This window comes from Brachycentrus maculatus, unplaced genomic scaffold (genome assembly GCF_059751285.1).
Source record: "Brachycentrus maculatus isolate JH-2025_06_01 unplaced genomic scaffold, ASM5975128v1 h1tg000194l, whole genome shotgun sequence".
Lineage (NCBI taxonomy): Eukaryota > Metazoa > Arthropoda > Insecta > Trichoptera > Brachycentridae > Brachycentrus > Brachycentrus maculatus.
In genome coordinates this window covers 829286-852715 of record NW_028280945.1, presented here as the reverse complement: position 1 = coordinate 852715, position 23430 = coordinate 829286, and the positions used below count along the sequence as shown (strand labels likewise).

General features: G+C 31.3%; 1 protein-coding gene across 1 annotated transcript in view; it reads left to right on the top strand.

Annotated features, from left to right (window-relative positions):
* The window catches only part of LOC148307710 (lachesin-like), a 275466-nt gene that overhangs the window by 129644 nt on the left and 122392 nt on the right, over positions 1 to 23430 (top strand). Inside the window, exon 4 of the mRNA XM_088262956.1 lies at positions 1826 to 2033. Coding sequence (XP_088119082.1) covers positions 1826 to 2033 — 208 coding nt within the window. The remainder of the gene's footprint in view (positions 1 to 1825; positions 2034 to 23430) is intronic.

Sequence of the window (23430 nt, the reverse complement as noted above, 5' to 3'; positions counted from 1 at the left end):
GTGGATAAGGATTTTATTATTTATTATTTTATTATATCTTAATATAGTGTTTTATTTTTATGTTTTCATGGTTTTTATATTGACAGTATAAAGAACGTTAAAAATATAAAACAAGGCGTTTTAATAGTAGAACGTTAGCACGTTTTTTTATTCAATTTAACATACTTAAGTTCAGTTTTTACAGTGTTTTTTTTGTATAAAATACTACGATGTGTTATTCTGAATACGTAAACAAAAAAATACGTTTTAAAGAGGTTTAAAGAGATTCAATACGTAACATTTGCGAGAAGTATTTTTTTCCTTTTTACCTTGTGTATAATGTATGAACGAGAAAACATAAAATTGTCAGATTCTAAAAAGAAATGAGGCAAGGATTTTTCTCTTAAGATAGGCAAGTGTTTAATATGAAAATCTTTGAATATACTTGTATTTTTCATTGCAAGTCAGTTGAAAATGAAATCCATCACACTTCATGTAGAATGAATATTTTTTTATTTTTTTTAGTCCTATAAGGTTTTCACAAAATAATTTTTGGTATCTTTGCTGTGAGCATTAAAAGTTACATAACGTTTAGTAGTTACAAAAATTGACAACATATAACTTCGAAGATTACTTATTATTTTTTGACATCTCATCAAAGATGAAGAAGAATATGGAAGTCTGAACATTTACGGGGCTGACGACCGTCATAGGCTGGTTTAAGTGATCACTTTACACACGTGTAACATTCACCAATTCTACCCATTATTGACAACCACACTACTCAAATTCTTGGAAGTTCTATATATATGAACCAATTTAGAAACTTTGTTCTTGAATCACTAGAACTTCACTAGAGACATCTATTGGTGAGATGTAAAGAAGCTTTTTTATTAAGCAGAAACTCTTATATTAGTATGTGAGATCGGAATCCTCAAAATGTTGAAGATTACTTACATACGACAAAAAAAAACAATTATATATTTGTACAACGTACATATGCAGGTGTAAACTATATGATCCGCCATAGTAGTGTAGTGATAGACGCATTTGGCTACCGTGATGGACATCTTGGGTTCGATTCCCAGGGGAACGAAGATAAATATATGGTAAGTGATTTTTACTCTCAAATTCATTCTTTATCACCCTGGACTGGTATAAAAAGCGCAAGACTGAACATTTCAGTTTCATGCAATTGGCAATCAAGATAACATTACGTTGATACAATGGAATGCTCTATGCACCATTGGGCGTAGATAAGGGTTAGATGGAGAAAAAGACAAATGCAGATGCACATTTTTTTCTTCAATATTTATTTCTTTAAATGCGAATGCATCAATTTTACATGACTGATGGTTGTCAATTATGCCAAAGATTTTTAATTTGCTGCCCAAAACCATTAAGAATTCCAGTAGTGATTAGGTCTTTAAGAACAGTGTCCGTCGATGGTTGCTTCGCATTGGAAGGGACAAGGTAGAAAGTGATTTAATTAAAGTCCAGGTGTAATTATTTTATTGTAAAACCTTTATGCTGTAAATTATTATTGTATTTCTTCTATGTAATGTTTATAATCTATTTATTAAAAAAAAACAAATAATAATAAATAAATATATTAAAAAAAAAAAATGTATTAACATGTTAGTATTTCGGCTCAACACAAGCCATGCCTAAAGAGCCGTAAGACATATTGTAAATGTATCTATGAAATAAATATGTATCTATGAATGTATCTATGTATGTATGAAATACATAAATAATAAATAAAATAAAATGTAAAATAATAAAATCGTTACTCCCGAATAAAAATCTTAGGTCATCTTTATAACCAGGGTATCTCTCTTTCTAGGTGGGTTGGATGAAGGCAGAGGATGGCACAATTCTGACTATACACACAAAAGTCGTGACGCACAACCCCAGGATAACCGTGTCCGAAGATAATCTTAGGACCTGGCAACTTAAGATCAGACAGCTCCGAGAGAGCGATCGCGGCTGCTATATGTGCCAGATAAATACCAGCCCCATGAAGAAACAAATCGGCTGTGTTGATGTTCATGGTAAGTTTTTACTCATATTATTTTTTGACATCTCATCAAAGATGAAGAAGAATATGGAAGTCCGGACATTTAAGGGGCTGACGACCGTCATAGGCTGGTTCAAGTGATCACTTTACAGACGTGTAACATTCACCAATTCTACCCATTATTGACAACCACGCTACTCAAGTTTTTGGGAGTTCTATATATATGAACCAATTGAGAAACCTTGTTCATGAATCACTAGAACTTGGTGACTAGAGACATCTATTGGTGAGATGTAAAGAAGCTTTTTCTTAAGGTTTTTTTTGTCAAAAAATAATATGAAAATAATACCTGCAATTGAAGATAATCCAGATTTTGTGAAAACATCTTTTTAATTAAAAGTTTCCTGTCTAAAAACCACTATTTCTTCAAATGTATTGCCAAAATTTATAAAAATTCACAATTTCATAAATATTTTTTACTTAATTTGTGGAGTACATGTTTTTTTTATGTTTTGCTTAAGTAAAATTTAATATGTTAAAGCTTATGTACGTATATCGCTCACTCCTTTCAAGAACGTCATAAATCAAAAAACTTGATTTTTCAGGAGAACGTTTTTAAAGTTTAAAAATAAAATAAAATGTATTAAAAATAAATATCAAGCCACTTATTGAGCTTTTTACTTTGCAACAGATCTTTTTAGGTAAAACATGAAGGTTATTTCTCCATTTAAAAATATTTAGTTTATTTAAAAAAATAATTAAAAAATACCTTTTACTCAAAATGCAAAAACAATACTTTCTGCCCTGTAGCGTGTAAATATTAAGTTAAAAATATGCCTCTTTTGCTGGGATAAAGTACATTTTCTGGGCATTCCGAAAACATGCACAACTGAAAATTAACGATTTTTGATTTATGACGTTGTTGAAAGGAGTGAGCGATATATGTAACGTCAAGTATCCTGAAGTATTAAACCTTTCAACTAGAGAGTTAGTTAGAACATTTTAACTTCGGTTCCCTATTAGGAAAGCAATTATTTTTAATGTCGAAGAAGCGTTTGAAACGTTTAGCATCACAACATCGTCCTCACATTGCCCGCTCTTATTATTTCTCAATTACGGAATACCCATTGTTTTAAAGGCAGAAATATATAAGTTTATGTATACCATATTTGAGATGAAACTTAGAATAATATGTATCACACCCTAGAGCGCTCAATATAGGTTAATGAAATTTCATGCTGATTTTTATTTTTTTTTATTATGGATTTATGTTTTGTACTGACATTTTTTGGTGAAACTGCGTTTTATTTAATATTTAAATAAAATAACACTTTATGGTTTTTCCACATGTATGTTTTTATATATGTAATTTTCACATATTATATATGTGGAAAAAAACTTTAATGTTTTTGTTTTACTATATTTTATAATGGGAACCGAATGAGAAAAATCGAGAAATACATCGCATTTAAATAAAATCTTTTTTTTTTTTGAGAACATTTTACCAATTATTCTTTGTTTAAATAATGCCTTTAGAAGAATCTTTCTACCAATGAAATGTTGTTGGTATGTATGTTTATGTGTATGCGTGTATGTATGTGAATGTGTGTGTATACATAAAATCTTCTTAAATGGAGTTTATATTCTTTTTTAACATCTCATCCTTTGATGAGATGTTAAAAATCTAAAATCTTTATGATGAAGAATATGACCGTCATAGGCTGGTTTAAGTGATCACTTTACACATGTGTAACATTAAAAAAATATTTGAAATAAGTATATATATATATATATATATATATATATATATATATATATATATATATATATATATATATATATATATATATATATATATATATATATATATATATATATATATATATATATATATATATATATATATATATATATATATATATATATATATATATATATATATATATATATATATATATATATATATATATATATATATATATATATATATATATATATATATATATATATATATATATATATATATAAATGTATATATATATATATATATATATATATATATATATAAATATATATATATATATATATATATATATATATATATATATATATATATATATATATATATATATATATATATATATATATATATATATATGTATATATATATATATATATATATATATATATATATATATATATATATATATATATATATATATATATATATATATATATATATATATATATATATATTTATATATATATGTAAATGTATATGACCTAATTACGAAACGTTATTCTAGAATCACTAGAATTTCACTATTAGTAAGATGAAAAGATGCTATTTATTGAGCAGAAATTCTTTTATTTGAATTTAATGGAATTTATATTACATATAATGGGATATCAATTAATCGACCCTGCAAATATTCATTCAAAAATTTCGCCTCTTCCAGCAGATTCTTAGCTGCACGACGAGCGTATTTCTTTTTGTATTCTTTTGATAAAAGGTTAGGTAACGGCGTAGTTAAAAATGATATTATTTTCAGAAGTGTTTGCGAAGAGGTCCGTTTATTACTGGAATGGGCGTGTTAGGTAGTTCTTGAAACATGACTTGAAACACAATCAGCACCGTAACTGACTTCTTGCTTTATAATGGAGCGAGCCAACCCTCGTCTCTCTTCCATCCCTCATGGGCATAGCGAACGTGGAGAGCCGTAAAGCCTTTACCCGAGAACTTAAAAACAACGACTGCGTAAAACATTTTCGAAATGAACAATAATTTTATTATTGTTTATTACGAATCCCACAACGGAACAAAGACGAGTGCGAAGAAAAAGTATTTTTATAGGATACACAATTCGCCCGTGCTTACCATCTTCGGTGATATAACAGTACCTACAAACTTTCCTAAAAGCAGAGAATTTTATAAGAGCAAAAAATACATATTTATCTTTTATTATTTAATTATATTAATGTCCACCTCCATAGTGATAATTATTGTGTTTGGCAACTGAGCTAGAGGTCCTGGATTTATGAACCAATTTTGAAACATTGTTCTTGAATCACTAGAACTTCACTAGAAGAAAGCTTCTTTTCATCTCACCAATAGAGGTTCTAGGTTCGATTCCCTTAAGCCATAATAAATACATGTCTTTTTTACTCTTATATTTATATTATATCGTATTACCCTGGGCTAGTATGTCCGCCTCCGTAATGTAATGGTCAGCACGCTTGGCTACCGTTCTAGAGGTCCCGGATGGGGGCTCAAATAAATACAAGTGATTTTTTTACTGTAATATTTATTCAATATCATCCTGGACTGGTACCTGAAGCGGAGGGCTGATCAGTGCAGCAATGCAGTGCCTTATGCACCATTTAGGTGCGGATAAGAGTTTTAAAAAGTATGCGCAGCGCAGGACTGTTAACTTTGCCTTATTAACAATCAACTTAACATGACATCAATTTGATGCAACATCCTAAGAACTATTGGGTGCGGATTAGGGTCAGTAAACTGAAAACCGGATAGTGAAAAAATATGTATGCAAATATTAGATTTTTAAAGAAATCTAATAGGGCAAGAGTCCGTGTTTCAGCCATATTTGGAATATATATGACACTCACTATGTTGCCTCGATGCTATAGAGCGAGTGGTGTGTTTGCGTCAGCACACATACCACACCGCACCGGGATGGGCTAATAATGTTGTTTGTAGAGCACAGATGGGGGCTAGACATTGCGATTGATGATGAATATATTGGTGTACACGTGTGTTTGCATCTGCACTTTATATTGACATATTAATGATATTGAAAAAATATATATAAAATTTATTACTTTACAAAAATATCGCTTTGACCCAAAAATCTATTGTATTTTATCGTAGGGGAGTTATTCATCATTTACAATAAAAGTCAGACATTCTGCTAAATCCTAAAAGGTTTGAATATATTTATGCGTACATGTATTCCTTAATCGATATAGCCCAAATCCTGCGATATTCCCCATCAACTTGATATAAACCCGGGGATAAAACGATATTGTTATAACTGTTCGCTAAGTGTACACGTCAGTCCATGGGATACAGGGATATAACCATAATGTTTTATGTTTTTCATGCGAAAGACCGCCATCCCGGCCGCCGCACTTACCCCTCTCTTGCTAGGCCACCAATACTTTATTTCGCCTTATTTTACGGGGGATTTAACAAGCCTTTAAAATATTCATAAGCAATCAGTTGAAGTAGCTAACCCCATACCATACACATGGGAATCATTTTTGTTTACCGATTCTTACGCGGACTTTCTAGAGAAAAATACGATTAAATAAATGTGAACAGTTCACATTTCAGAATCTCCTAAAAAAATATTACCCAGGATGGAAAATTTTTATTAAATACCAGTTTTCATCCCTTGACGCTTTTCAGCACGGTAAATATTTTAGTTTACTTAATTTTTTTTTTATCTAAAACGTTTTATCAATATTTTATGTCTGGAATTCATCACACTTTGTAACTTCAGGCCATGCTCTAATCGAAAACAAAACAAAGCGCGATTGATGAAAAACGTAATTTAAGCTTTCAATGCCGTTTACATTGAAAGACTGATCCAGGCAAAAAACTCATTATTCAAATTCTCATCTCCGACACCAGAAATTTTCTGTTAGAGAATTTGCTCAAATATTGTGTCAAATATTAAGGAAAATATTATCTTCTTCTTTCACTTCAGTTAGAACTGTGTCCGGTTTTTCTCGGAGCCTGCTCCTGGGAGGTAGATGTTCAGCTATTCCTTCATCGTTTGGGTGGTCTTCCTAGGAGTTTGCTACCTGTTATCTACTTATTTTCTGCTATCTTAATCACTCGTTCCGAACTCACTATTCAACCTTCAATCAAGATTTAATGGTATTGAATCAAATAGTAGATAATATGAAAAAATGGTTATTCACATTTAACATATTATATTTCTAAAAGAGTACCGTGTCCGCCTACGTAGTGTAATGGTCAGTACGCTTGGCCACCGTACTGTAGGTCCCGGGTTTGATTTCCAGGGGGAGTCAAATAAATATAAGTGTTTTTTTCATTATAATATTTATTCAATATTACCCTGGACTGATACATTAAGCGGAAGGCTGATCACCTTACTTTCATGTGTTAACGATCAAGATAACACTGCGTTTTTATAATGCAGTTCCCTATGCACCATTGGGTGTGAATGAGGGTTTGAATAAAAAATTAATGAAAATGTAAATGACCAACTTTTTTTTAGAAAAAAAAGTCTGACGAACCTCCGAAGTAAATGCCTTAAACATTAATAAGAACTAGTCTTATAAAGTTTTTTTTTTTTTAATTATTGTTTTATTATATAAAATGCAGTTCGACTAAGCAATATCAGTACAAAACTAAAATTTAACTTTAAAAACTCTTTTTCAACATAGAAGTGCCTTTCATAAGATTTTAGTTCGATGCTATTTCCTCTATGTACGCCGGTTTCCGTTATTCCTCGATTTAAATCACGACAATAACTTGTTGTAATGACCTTCATAAAAGTGATTCTTATTTGATGGCGAGGTATCGAGCGAGCCTCCATTTTTTATAATAAATTACTGATCCTTGAAATGATTATGCGAATCTTAATGGAATATTCCTGCGTTCATATTTCACCTGCGACTTGCGTAAACACACCTTTTAGCGGTGGCAATACCGCGAAGGCCTCCGACATAAAACATCCCCTAAGTGTCGTGACGTGGCCCGCGCTCCTCGCGGCTTCAACACTTCATAAAAATATTTCCCTGCAACAATGTGCGGGGGGAAGGGAGTTCGGGGTAGGAAGATGAATTAAAAAACATTTCTCGCTTGGAAACAAATTTTAAAAGAAACAAATGGAGCGGGAAAAAAGCTCGTGGTGGAAGATAAAGCGTTCGCTCTGAATCGTGACAATCGTCTTTTTCAACTTTATATCCGGCCTAGATATTTTTGATTTATAAATAAGACTAAATTAAAAATTACATTCACAATATTTGTATACACTCAAACTGTCGGGTTGTGGTCCCGTGGTTAGCGTCGCGGACTCATGAGTAAGAGTTTCTCGGTTCGAACCCACTCTACCACATTTTGATACCTATTTCTAAAAATGAGCTGCTTAGGTTCACAGAAATAGTGTGAAATTGAAGTGTTTTGAATATTGAAAGCATTAACCTTGTGGATCATATTGATATATTATGTTGAGAAATAAAAAGACTTTGTTTTTTGATCCACTCATATTTTTATTTACCAACTAGTTTCATAAAGTCATATATTAAACCTTGAAGAGGGCAACAGGTTGTTGCCGAAACTAGTTGGTTAATAAAAATGTGAGTGGATCAAAAAATCTTTTTATTTCTCAAAATAATATGAAATTCAAGTATTTTTTAAAAAGTAAAAACTCAAATAATTTAAATAATGGTCGAAATGTAAATTCACAAAATTTTGGGTGTTCAAATCCTTGTTTACTTATCTGAGTTACTCAAATAAGAGCATTTTATTGAAATTTAATTTTTAAGATTCAAATAACTGGTCAATTGATAAGGTTATTAAAAATGAAAATCACATGTGGGTATCTCTTATTATGTGAAATACTTCGGTAAGGATCTTGCGTACATTAAAAATAAGGGTCTTCTTTAAATAAAAAGCTTACTCAAATCAACTTTAGATACTGCCGTGAACTAGCACATGAAATGACCTGTAAATTATTTACAAGCAAACAAGGTTGGTTGAATGGTAAATATTATGCGTGTATAAAGTGATCACTTAAACTAGTCTATGACGGGTCGTTAGCCCTGTAAATACGATAATATTAAGATATCAATAAAAAAACTTTTTATCAATAATAAAAAGCTATTCATTAATTTAGAATGAACTTTAGAATAACACGATGATTGAAATGTAAAAATAAAACGCTTGTATAAAACCACGTTTTTGAGATTATTTATGTTAACACGACAAGTTTCAAGAACTACAGATATTCTCATTAATAGTTGAAAATATAAACAAAAAACATTAGAAAGTGGTAGTATTTTTTTTTAAATTACTTAACGTCCAAGTGACTCTGAAATCTAGCTACGGCTTATGCAACACCGCTTATCATGACCCTACTCAGGCTTCAACTTTTTATAGCCTTTGCCTTCTCGAGAGTGGATTTACTCTTTATGTTTAAAGTAACTATAATTTCATGTAATTCATGAGTGAAAATTCTACGCAAAAACACTCACTAAATGGTAAACTACAAGTGTCTTTTTTTATATTTAAACTTAATATGAAAAATTCTGCTAAAAATGCATGACTTGTAAAAAAACAGAGCCCAAGTATGTATGTTGGTGTTTTTCAAGATGTCTGAAACAAAGTAGCACTTTTTAGTGGTTAGTATCAACAATTCATAAAGTTTAAACTTGATACTTGAACCACAATTCTTCTGAGCATCCCATATGCAGGTTAACCTATAAAAGGTATCATCTAATTTCGCAACATATAGCGGAATATATGTAAGCACATACGTGCCAAGGACTCTATATAATGTGTGCACTATTTGAAGGGAATACTCGAGTATTTGTACTTACATCGTTTCAACGTGGTTTTGATCCGAGGCCCCTAAGTTTCCACGTCATAAATAAAGTTTCCGACAATAAAGTATCCACTCTGGACAGTCGACGGCTCAGCGCAGTAGGGGGTAGGGTAGGTTGATAGATTGGTAGGTACTTAAATATCTTATGTGGGTGGGTATATTGCAAACTAACCTACAACTGAACAATTCTACAACTGAACAATTCCTTTAAAACAATTTCGAGTAAACTTTAGAATTTTAGAATTTCATTCATTGATCCTTAGATCCTTTGTGGTAATATTTGTCCATTTTTAATTTTATTTTAAATTGGTAAATATCACTATTAATTTATTTTTATTGATTCAGCGTTTGATTTGTAAAACTTTTTTGAAATATTAAAATCAAACACTGATTTAAGTATAGGTACTTAACTGTATCTATGTATATATATATTTTTTAATATTTGAAAAACAGAAGTTAATATTGATAATATTATAAGACAAAACAGTTGTCAGGATTTTTTAAATAAAATTAACAACTTAATAGACTCAGTGTTTGAATTACGAGTACATATTTAAAATATCACTCTACCTCAAAATTTTATAAAATGTAGGGTAGACTGGGTACGGTTGAAACAATTTTGCTTATATTGTCCATAGTATTGCTCTTTACAAGTCAAGCGATGATAAAGATGCATTAAATACAAGAGCGTGTTTCTGTCTACTAATGGGAAGTATTATTTCAGTACCCGGTGTGTTATTTTTAGTGGCAGATCAAATTTAAAAAATATATCCGATTTGTTTCAACCGTCCCCATACCAGGGGCAGTTGAAACAGTGATTGGGGTCAGTTGAAACACACGCAAATAAATCAATATTTAATATTGTAAGACGTTTTATTCATTATTTATTTTTGTGTTTTAAATAATTATGGCACCGCATGACAATATTAATCAGTCTACATATATGTAATGAACAAAAACAACTAAAAACAATGGCATTTAAAAAAAAAAACAAATCGAACGAAAATAATCTGTGAATAAACTAAAAGGAAACACTTCTGTCATTTTGATTAGTCATAAATCAAGCGGAAATCTAGCTTTGGGATCATTCTGAGTCGCAATTGTGGCAAACATAGCTAAGACCACCTTTTGTGCAGTCTTCTTGAGCCCACAGTTTACAAGTGGTGCACTGTATCCACTTTTCATCGGATCTGCTCTCTGAATACAGTGACAGACAAACAAGACAATAGCACTCGTCCTCTTTTGATGATGATTCCTGTTGCGTATTATGATTATTTTTTCCTTTAACGGTCCTTCTACTTTTTCCTCCATGCAATCTTTTCTTCACTTACTTAGTTTTCATCCGTTTCAACCTTATTTCATGCTCCTTTCTTATCTTTTCTTTTTCTGTTTTTTTTTAGTAGCAAGTATTTTGCAAGCTCCTGCTCCTGCTATTTATTAAAAACTTTGTTGTGGGGTTCATATCCCATTTTCTTCTTCACCAGATGCATCTAGCTTTCGTATATATCTAATGAGCGAACAGTGGTTTAATCCATGCTTTTCCGACGCTTTTCGCAGTGAATCTCCTGCTTTAACCTCCTCATCAGCGTATGTATACCTCGACAAGTCGACCTCTCCTCTCAAAGTCTTTCTTGCGCGTACTCTCGGCATCTAGAAAACAGGAAAACTGAAAAAATATGTTGTTTCAACCGTACCCACAAAAAATGTTTCAACCGTCCCCAACCCCTCCTTTAGGTGGAAAACAGAAAATAGTAATGTTAACAATAATGGCACATTAAAACTAATCACTATATCGTGTTCTACAAGCTTCATTTCAAACACGAAATCATACTCAATAATATCGTTTCAATAGAAACCGTAATAAAAGGAAAATTCTCAGAACAAAAATACTTACTTTTGGTTATCAAAATACAATAGGACCTCCTACAAGCAACTGCACAGTGCGGCGAGCGATGCAACACTGATATTTGTGTTTGAACTTGTTGTCCACTTTGTTCGTCCCTTGGACTCTTCACCCTACCGCATACGGTTTGCAAGATATTTGCTCTGTTTCAACCGTCCTTTGTTTCAACCGTACCCAGTCTACCCTACTTTTTTTATCAAACACCATTTGACAATGATGCTGGATGCATCAAATAGAATACACCAATAGATTTTATTTAAATAAAAATTTACCAAGTAAAATTTGAATTTGAAAAAAATGTTTTCTTAATGTGAATTTCATTTGGTAAATACTTCTCTTTCTGAAATCTACTGATATAAAGGTGTTTGAAAACTATGCGAAATGCGTCAAATTGCGTATTTAAAATGGATAGATATTACTACAAAGTGTCTGCTGAATCATTAATCCAATTTAAACGACTAATTTCAACCGGCCATATAAATTGTATTTTTCGGTGCGGTTCTCCAGTCTAAAAACTTGCCTATCCCTGCCTTGAGTTGTATAGTAGTTGTACGCATCACCTGTTCGCACCTCCGCTGCACTTTGTATCGGGATTCTGGTCTTCCGACAGCTCCCGCAACTTTTATTGTTTCCTCCATTACTAGTTCCTTACTAAAGGAAGTTACTGTCTACTTCAGATAAAGCTAAAACACATTCAAGATGGAGGCTTCCACCACTCTGCAATATCATAATACCACTTCCACAGCTCCAAAGAAAAGAACATAACGTTTCGCAGAATGGTTTTCTCTTTAGACCCGGAGTCATAAAAAACTTCATCGTTTTTATTTTATACCTACAAGATGAAAAAAGGGTAGTATAGATTTACGATGGAAATGTCGTTGGACTAACCGAAGCAAAGATGATGAAACTACACCAAATCCTAAAAAAAGACACGTCCAATCTTGTAATAATGGATAAAATAAACATGTATCAATATTCGACACGAGCGACAGAATTAATAAGCTCTATTAAATGTCTTACGATTTGTTTAAAAGAAGTTGTTACTTAATTCAGTTTTTTTTAATTCGATTAATTAAATATAATCATTGATTTATATATTAAGTGATAAACAAACACAGATTTTTCGAGTCTACGTAGTTATATGTTATTGTTAAAAATTACTTTAAAAAATCATATTTTTGGCAATTGTTTCGCCTATTCAGTTTAAACTGCCATAACTAGTCGAAACAATTAAAACAAAGATGTTTTATTTTATAAAGTTTATTCGGTAAACATTAATTATACCACATTAAAATCTGGACAGTAAATGTTATTGATACCCTTAACGAACCTATGAAATGAGGATCACAAACTCACACATAAATAAAAAAAATACCCTGTTAACGAAATTATTAAAGATTGATCATGTAATTTGTAGAATGTAATCTATATGATATCTCATATATTATAAATATAATATTTTACCTACTGTGTATTATCCATGTAAGTAAAATATCGTATACTTCAGTAGTCGACCAAATGGAATTTTTGTCTTTGAAATATCTCAAGGACTGTCTCCATTAGTATAAAAGTATTGTTTACTTAGTACTGGAAATCTAGACTATGAAGGACGCTGAAATCTAATCCTTTGCCCATAACATCAATCCTGATATTCTACAAAACATTACTTTGTGCTTGTCAACTATGAGATAGATTACGAAAACATTATACCCTGTTTTAATAATTAGTTTGTTCTGAACAATTATTTGAGTAAAAACATATATCATGTTTGTATATGAAATTACGTTTTTGTTTCATTAATTGATTCGACAGTCTCTTTGTCGTAAAATCTATCCATTTCTAATTTAGGTTTTACTTAGTAAATACCACTATTTCTTAAAATCTACTATGACACGTGTTTTAATGCATCATTTTCAAACACCGTATTGTTTGAAAATTATGCGGAATGGATCGAAATACGTGTCATAATAGATTTTAGAAAATAGTGGTACTTACTAAGTGCAACTTAAATTTAAAATATGTAATTGTTCTTTGATTATTTCAAAATTTTTAAAACGTCTTGTTAAAATTATCAAATTATGAGAGGATAAATTAAACTACGAGTATGCGATAAGAGATAAGAACCTAACACCATTTTTTTTTAAATAAAAGAGAATTATTTGTTTTTTTTTTATTATTAACATAAATATTTCAACTTTTTCTGTGAGCCTAAGTGGCTTATTATTATAAATAGGTTAAAAATTGTGGTAGAGTGGGTTCGAACCGAGAAACTCTGACTTAAGAGTCCGCGACACTAACCACGGGACCACAACCCGACACATGTAAAATACTAATAAAGTTAATTACTCGTTACGTGAAAAATTTATCTTAAATCAACCATATATAGTATGCTACCGCGAAATCACACATGAAACTACGTGTAATTATAATACATGGTTCTGAAAAATTAAGTAGTTTGGTTACAATCATGGTACAATGGTGAATGTTACACGTGTGGAAAGTGATCACTCGTGTCATAAGCCCTGTAAATACCCGTTCTGTATTATTTTTCATCCAAAATGTAAAAATAACTCTGTAGTGGAGAAACACAGATTTATGACCAAGGACTTGGACACGCTTAAAATGTTTTGATTTTTTTTCGAATTCTAAGATGCCGTCAAAATGATTTTTTTTCTCGAAGGCTTCAAACAAAGCGTGGGTCACTTGTTTTTTTTCTATTCATTCTGAAGGCTTTCATTCTTCTTCCCTACATTACTTCCGCTTCCTGCGACCCTTCTGGCTATTTCACAATCCCTGATGGAGTACCTGTAGGGTACATCCCTAAAGATTCCGTAAACGGAAAAGTAAAATGGCTCATTGAAGATAAAATCTTTTTTTCACTCAAATCACAGGTCCTCCAAAACATTTTTACTGTAACGTAGTTTTCTTTTATTGGAACGTATATATGTACGTAATGTTGTTAAATATTTTACAGATGTCTGTTCATCTAAATTCAGGTAACGTTATTTAAATCATTTTATTTTATCAGTTTAACTTGAAACCTGAGTTATATCGGTAGTTTTGTGTATTTTCGTCACTACATTTAAAATAGTAACCAGTAAATGATCCCATAAGTTAGTTAATGTGAATATAACAAACAAACCTTCATACGTATATCACACAAATAAAAAATCATACAACATGAAATGTTTTAAGATTTTAACACAAATTACTGATATAACAATATCATATTAAAAAACTTAAATAACAAATTGCTTAAATATTTTTTTGTATTTTAAAACGTTTGCAGAAAACAAGCGAAACAATACTAAAACAAAACAACAAACTTGTTCTTTAATCGGTATACATGTACCATCGTCACGATGAAACTTTTACTGTCAAATTCGATTTGAATACATGTTTTCAAATATTTATTTGTTTATGCCTAAAAATCCAAAAAAATTGTGAAACATCATATAACCATAAAACTTACTTAATAAAGTATGATGGAGGAAAAGGTTATGAAAAGATTAAAAATGATCAGTGTTGATTTTAAAAACTTTTGAACTCCGTTGACCTACTTCAAATCTGATTATCAAATAACGAGATCTTAACTAAATTAAATCCTTTTTTCTACGGAACAGATATTTAACCTAAGGGGTAAGTCACCCCAAATTAATTTACTTTTAATTAAAAATTCATTTTAAAGTAACATACCATAATATTCTAAAACTGTTTAAATATATTTATATATCTATATTTATGAGTTTAAAACGTGATTATTTTGCACGTCAAAGACAGGTAAAAATCTCCGTTAAAACCTAGACTTTTGTAAAACTTTTTAATCACAGTAAGATAAGTATAAAAACATTAAGGACTTACATTTAATTCTGCTAAATAATTTGTTTTCGATCGTAAAATGTAATCTATCTCAATCAATACTTTTTTTTAAACAATTTCCCCGAATAAATATTATTTACGTCAGGGGAAAAAAACAATATACTTACTTACGATTATATTTTGTTGAGGAAACGGTCGTTCTAAGGCCTCTATAATAAAATGTATCCTCCATAAGTCGAGCAAGTAGTCATTTATTTCAATGACCACAATATGCTACCCTACTCCCAAATATCCCGTATCTCGAAACACTCGAATGTTTGCAATAATATTTCTCTGATTTACCGTTTAACCCGCCGAAACGGGGTAAAAGGCCCTATTATCGTCACTGTGTCGGCAGATAGCCGTCCGTAATAGGCACCCTTTTTACACAGTGGTGTTGGCAAACCCTCAAGTTAATCTAAATCCTAGTTTTAATGCTTAGATCGAGTTTTAATGTTAACACGTGGCTCGGTTGGTTAGACAAACACAAGTCCCAAGTTTCCTTAAGTCAGCATTAGGTTGACAGGGGTACAAGTTAATGTTCCATATTAGCGAACGAGAAATTTGTCGCTTCATTATTTCTTAATATTCATTTATATATTTTATATGTGAATAACTGCCGTGAAATATGCTCTCGCTAGCATCTTACTAATATTTTATTTATTTAGGCGATTTCTCATATTAGATAAATCGGTGTATCGTTTGCATGATTTCATCAGAAAACGATACTTATTTTAACATTTTCACTGAGCATTTTCATTTATAGTTGATCTTAAAATGAACAAAGTTCATCAAATATTAATTTCTTGTCAATTAATCTTAGTTTGGTTAAAAAATTGTCTAGTGGAATATTTTAATTTATATTGCTGTTGACAGTCGTAGAGACTTTAAAAGCATAAGTAGTATTTTTTATCTTACACTCTACGTATTGAGTATTACCTTAAATGCCCCACTGACAGTGATAAGGACTGTGGAAACATTAATTATACCTTCTGTTGTTTTTATCTTAACTTGCGAAATGTTTGATGAAATACCAAAATAAGTTTATTCAAAGTAGTTATTACATATGCAGGTCTGAGTGAAAGCCAAGAGTCTAAACTGGACTGACCTTTGGAAATTCATATTCATATTTTATAATGGCAAATTTGAACACCGTACTTTTATCGACTGATATCGTTAAACCTCGGTTAAGACAGAACATTTTAAGGATGAATGCTCTCCTGGATATATTCTTTGTATTTTCTAATTGAAGGTATACAAATTTTAAATATAATAAATGATAGTCAAATAAACCTAAACTACGAAAAAAGTGTATTTCAAATGTTTTTCAATAATCTAACAAGGTTGTAAGTCATATACATTATAATGATAACGCAAAACGTTGAACGATAAATTGGCTAACATATGACCGTTACATCACAGGGAACGGAGTCCAACGAGTCGGAAAACATCGTCAATTTAGCCAATCAAAACTTTTACGAGCACTTTTACTCGTAAATATTATTACACTTATCCAACTCAGCAATATTTGTACTCATTTCACGTGTTTATCTCGTGGGGGGATTTTTTCTCTCGGAAATAAATTTCCCGATCAACGTGCGGATGACGTATTGAAACATTTCCGTTACTGTTGATTTTCCCGCAACACTTTATAAAAGCCGATAAGCGAAGTCATGTTTGGCGTCAAACGAGACATTCCTTGCACCGTACCGTGCGCCTGAAAATATTTTCATAATCAAGTTATGAAAAAGCCGAGGTCGGTCGGTGGGGGACTGGGTGGGAATATCTCAGTATGGCGAGCGTAATAAAAGTTTACACTCACGTAAGTTTTGCTTTAGTGCGGAATAATTCATGGTCTTTTGTTGAGTTTTTCCTCGTACGTGTCGACGCGTGTTTGAATTTTCGGCTCTTAGCGTTCTCGGATTTATATTAAAAGTAAGAACGCGTCTCCCCTTTGTGTTTTTGTCAGGTAAAAAGCAACAAACGTTCCGTTCGCGAAAACATATGTCAAATTCAATTGTTCTTCTGTTTATACAATACGTTTTATATTCTGCAAGTGAAATTCTTTGCCAAGTCTTTGAAAGTCTCTTTGTATTAGTGCGTTATTTTTGCGAATATTAATGAATTATTTGCGTGGGAATAGAAATTTTCAGGGCTAAGTTGAACAAGCACATAAAAATAATACAAAACGTCGTTTTTAATTCGTAATGGCCATTAATAACGCTGTAAAGTTATCTTAATGGGACTGTTACCATCTTCAAGTGTTAATTTCTCACGGTGAGTTTACCGCTCCCATAATATTTACATTTCCTAAAATAATCAATCCCTAACGCAAAGAATTTTAATTTTAACGTTTTGACTGAATTTCCATAATGGGTATAGCCTTTAAATTACCCTTAGCGAAATTTCATAATTTCAGTTTACTCATCCTATTCAACTTCGGGTTAAGTACCTTTGTACAATAAATACTTCGGCTTTCAATTGCCAAGGGTTATTTAAACTATAGTCTTTTATTTAAAAAATGGGTTTATATTATTATTATTATTACAGTTTGTGATAATCTGTTTCAAATCCCTACTTTCAAAGAAAATCTTATTTTATCGATGAAATATGCATTTTCTGAAATAAAAACTACAGGTTTTTAATTGTTTTCGAAGAATTATGTTTTTATATCGTAAGAATTTGATATACTCGTACATACGAGTATATACAACATTTTAAGTGTGTCCAAATACTAGTTCCCAAATCTGGATTATCTCCAATTGCAGGAGTTATTTTTCAAATTATTTTTGACAACTCAACATAGATGAAGAAGAATATAGAAGTCTGGGCATTTATGGGGCTATTTTCAAGAATTTGAGTAACGTAGTTGTCAATCATGGGTAGAATTGGTGAATGTTACACGTGTGCAAAGTGATCACTTAAACCAGCCTTTGACGGTCGTAAGCCCCGTAAATGTCCAGAATTCCATATTCTTCTTCATCTTTGTTGAGATGTCAAAAATAATATGAAATATAATAATCCATCCTCAATAAGCATTGAGGATGGATTTCATAATAAAGCATAAAATAGTAAAAAGCATTATTTCAAATACTTGAAAGAGGTCAGGTCAGGTCATTATGAGAAGATATATGAATGCGGGAGAGGCGAAGATTATGTTAAAAAAAACAGCTTGGTGTGACGTTTTTTTCCATCGGACTTCCGCTGCGGGGAATTCGCTTGATAGTGAGTTATTTTTTTGGATAGAGAATTGAACCTAGGTACAACAACATCTTCTTCTTCTTCTTTATGAGCCCTCTGACCTCCACTGCTGGACATAGACGTCTTCCCCTTTTTTCCATTTCCTCAGGTTGGTTGCTGCTTGCAGCAAGTATTTACCCCCCACAGCGACAATGTCGTCAGACCATCTCTTTAGGGGTTTTCCGACACCTCTTTTGTTCTCGTTACGTTGGTTTACCTATTTTTTCTTTCACTTACTTTATTTCCAATTATACATTAAAAAATAGAGGTAAATTTTTCTTAACTTATAATTATGTTTTATATATTGCTTCTACTGTGCTCATACATTAGCATCATTAAATCTGAGTGCTTCTTAAAATTTTTCACTGACAATAACTATTCGCGCACTTTTGCCGCCGACGGCGTCGACGGCTAGGTACTTTCGCGAATTTGGCGGGAGTCTGTGAGTTTGGCGGGAATTTATCGGTGGTAAACTAGCGCCACCAAATTGGGTAAATAACTCCTGGCGGCAGCGGCGGCAACTAAACTTTGGTGACAATTTTTAAGGCCGGTAATGCGGTTACCGCACCATCGCCACCCGTATTCCCAAACACAAATAAAGTCTGGAAAGCTTTCGAAACTATTGGGTGCATTAATTAATTGCATGGACTTAATGCGGGGGAACTGTGATAAATGGAGCACGTTAAATGCAACTTCATTAACTTTAGAAATACAATGGTGGTCATTAATTTTTTTGCCAAAAGTCTGTAATAATTTGGAAAAAAAACAAACTCTTTATAATTTAAACGTAATGTCACGAACCACGCAAAAAATATGTAATTGTAGTTTTCAGTCCATGCACATTTTTATACGAAAGCAAAATTACATATTTCTGATAAGAAAATTAAGATGAATAAGAAGATGGAAGTCTGGGCAATTACATCGTCATACGCTGGTTTAAGTGATCACTTTACACACGTGTAACATTCACCGATTCTACCCATGATTGACAACCACTTTACTCTTATTCTTGGAAGTTCTATATATTTAATCCAATTTTGAAACATTGTGCTTGAATCACTAGAACTTTACTAGAGACATCTATTGTGAAATGAATGAAGCTTTTATTAAGCAGAAACTCTTTTATTGTATGTGAAGTCTATTATTGCATGTGAAGTCTAGTATGTTGTGGTGAATGTTACACCTGTGTAGAGTGATCACTTAAACCAGCCTATGACGGTCCTCAGCCCCGTAAATGCCCGGAATTCCATATTCATGCAAATGTCAGTAAAAACTTATTGAACTGCTTAAAATAATAAACTTTGTTTACGAATACAACCTTCTTTGTCAATATTTTATTAAGTCTTCGCGCGTATAAAGGCAAAGAATTTGCTGTGTATATAGATTAACACTAAAAAGACTAGTTCTGAAACGATACGAATCCTTCAGCCACAACCCCTAATCCGGCAGATAGAGTTTTCATTCCTTCGCTTTCTCCTATGCTTTGAGTTTTGAGGTGATCTTTGAGAGAGACAGTGTGAAGACGTCTGCGATAATAAACACATAAGTCATTCGATACCTTAACTGCAAAACACAGCAACTATTAATGAAAAATAACAACAAAAAAGATGACATTTTAAGATAAATACAGACGAATATGGTGGTCAAAGTATGTACTGGACTAATGGCCTGTCATGGGCTGGTTAAATAATCACTTTATAGTTGTACAATATTTAGTATTCTACTTATGATTGACAACAACACTACTTCAATTTTTGAAATTCATACATATATCGCTCACTCCTTTCAAGAACATCATAAATCAAAAATCGTCAAGTTTCAGTCGTGAATGTTTTCAGAATGCCCAGAAAATGTACTATATCTCAGAAAAAACCGGCATATTTTTAACTTAATATTTACCTGCTACAGGGCAGAAAGTGTTGTTTTTGCATTTTGAAGAAAAGGTATTGTTTAGTCATTTTTTAAAATATACTCTTTATTTTTGAAATGGAGAAAAAACCTTCAGGTTTTACCTAAAAAGATCTGTTGCACAGTAAAAAGTTCAATAAGCGGCTTGATATTTATTTTTAATACATTGTATTATATTTTTAAACTTTGAAAACGTTCTCCTGAAAAATCAAGTTTTTTTATTTATGACGTTCTTGAAAGGAGTGCGCTATATGATCAATCTGATAACATTGACGTCGATCACTCTTATTACTACTTAAAAAATTGAGTAGTGTTGTGGTCAATTATGGGTATAATGGTGAATGTTACACTTGTGTAAAGTGATCATTTAACTAGCTTAACTTTTTATAAGTAAAATAAAAATGTAATTAATCTCTTTTGCAAATCAACCTTTAGTTAGTAAATTTACTTCTTGATTTCTTGTTTCTCGCAGATACTTTGTGGCACATTTTATTATTTTCGCTGCGCAATGCTCAATAAAAGCAACATTTAGGACTTTTTTCCCGTTTTTTAAAATACATTTTCATATCGTGTGCGGAGTGCGTGGAAGTTTTTGGTATTGTAAGGGAAGAATAATTATCTATAACCTAACTATGAGTTTTTTTTTGACATCTTTTCAAAGATGAAGAAGAATATGGAAGTCTGGGCATTTACGGGGCTTTGATGAGATGTCAAAAAATAATATGAGAATTAACTCCTTTAATTAGAGATAATCCAGATTTGTGAACAAGTATTATATTTGTACACACTCAAAATGTTGAAACTATGAGTATTTCAATGTTTTAGAATTAGTACATAAACTCTGATGATGACAAGGTTCTTGTTGAAACCGGTTGGAAAAAGTGTACCAATAAAAAGTGGTTAAAACAAAGTTATTTATTTTGTTAAGGTAAATTTACTGATTTAGGTTACCATAAATTATGTATGTGCGTCTATAAAATCACAAAAAATTATGTATCGTTACGCTATTCTGATTCGACACTCATGGCACGAGTTGTACCAAAAGTTGTGTGGGATATAACGTTGTAGCAAACTAATGTGTTGGTATTATACGTATGTTGGGTACAGAACTACTTTAATCTTCTCGAGTCCTCGTGGCTCGAATAAAGAGTGTTCGGTATTTACTAGGTTGTGATCAAAGACACAGTCTTTTCTCACATACTTTTCGGATTTCTGGTACCATGAATTTCATTTCAATCTTCTTTGTAAAATATTAAGGACGAGGCAAAAACATATATTGCCTTTTTCATATTCTTATTAACCTTATCTTAGCTGTAAAAATCTCACAACACTATTGTTTTTACTTAAAATTTTTATCAAATTCAAACATTGAAATCTGCACTTAAAAATCTGCACTACTAAGATTTTCATTTAAAAAAATTCAATGAATTTGATAATGATGTATCTACATCTTCATTAATTACTACAAAATAACGCGTTTAGCTACTATATAAGAGGTTCGATTTCCAAAGAGGTCAAAATAATTACCTGTGATTTTTCATTTTGAAATTTTCAGTGAAAATCACTCTTATGGAGATTAAATACATATTTAATATCCTTCTAGACTGGTACTGAAACGCTTGACTTATCACTATATGATTAACGATCAAGATAATATTTTATTGATACGATGTAATGCACTATTGTACACACATTTGGCGTAGATAAGGTTGAAAAAGGGATAAAAATTTAAGAGTATATTAAGACAGTTGTGTTTTGTTCACAGAAATGGTGTATTAAACCTATTGGAGGGGTAGTTTATCAATATTATATTGATATCTAATAAAAATGAAGAGTCACGTCTTCATATGTATTATTTTTTTCACCTTTATCTACACTAAATTCTACGTAGTGCATTTCATCAAAATATTTGTACAAGATATACACAAAGACTAGATCAACCGGTTTCGTTTTATGGAGATTTATTTATGTAGAAACGTAATTTCTACCAAAATCGAATCCCTCAGTGCATGTCCCAAAACAATAAGACGATATCAGTAGAACAGAAAATGTCAAAAAACCAACCCTCGCAAGCTACCCAGTTCCAACAATAATATCGGTTACCTGAGTTGTAATTAAACTTTGTGTACATTTAACGGCTACCCGATACGTGCGTAGGCTTAATATTTTACGAAATTTGTTCTCACCGGAGACATAAATTAATTCCCACTCAATTCGAGTAAATTATTGACTGATAAAATGTTAAATACACATTTTACGCAGAAAATTGTGCATCATTTATCAAGATTTTTCCTGAAGAAATTTCAGAACAGATTATTGAATTTGTATGCATTTGTAATATGATTTTCAAATGTTTGGAAAAATTAAAATATTTAAGTTAAAACTTGAATTATTTTTTTGTTACCTTAATTTTATTAATTATTGATTCACTCCAAAACAAAATCGAATATATAGTTTTGTCAATAATTGATTCGGCGGTCACTTTGTAGTAATATCTATCCATTTTTAGTAAAAAATTTACTTGGGTAACACAACTATTTCTTAAACACAATTGATTAAAGTAAATATTTAAATGCACAATTATGTATTTGGTAAATAACTTATTGTGTCGGGTTGTGGTCCCGTGGTTAGTTAGAGTTTCTCGGTTCAAACCCACTCCACCACAATTTGAGACCTATTTGTATTAATGAGCCGCTTAGGCCCACAGAAAAAATATTAAATTGAAATTAAAAAAAATTGTTTAATAAAATAAAAATAATACATTTTATCATTTTTAACAGAATGACCTCAATAATTTTGTTTATTGTTTTAGTAGTCATTTTGTAGCTTATCTATCCATTTTTTTTATTTCAGATTTACTTGGTAAATACCACTTTATCGAAATAGTGGTATTGTCCAAGTAAAACTTTAATTAAAAATAAAAA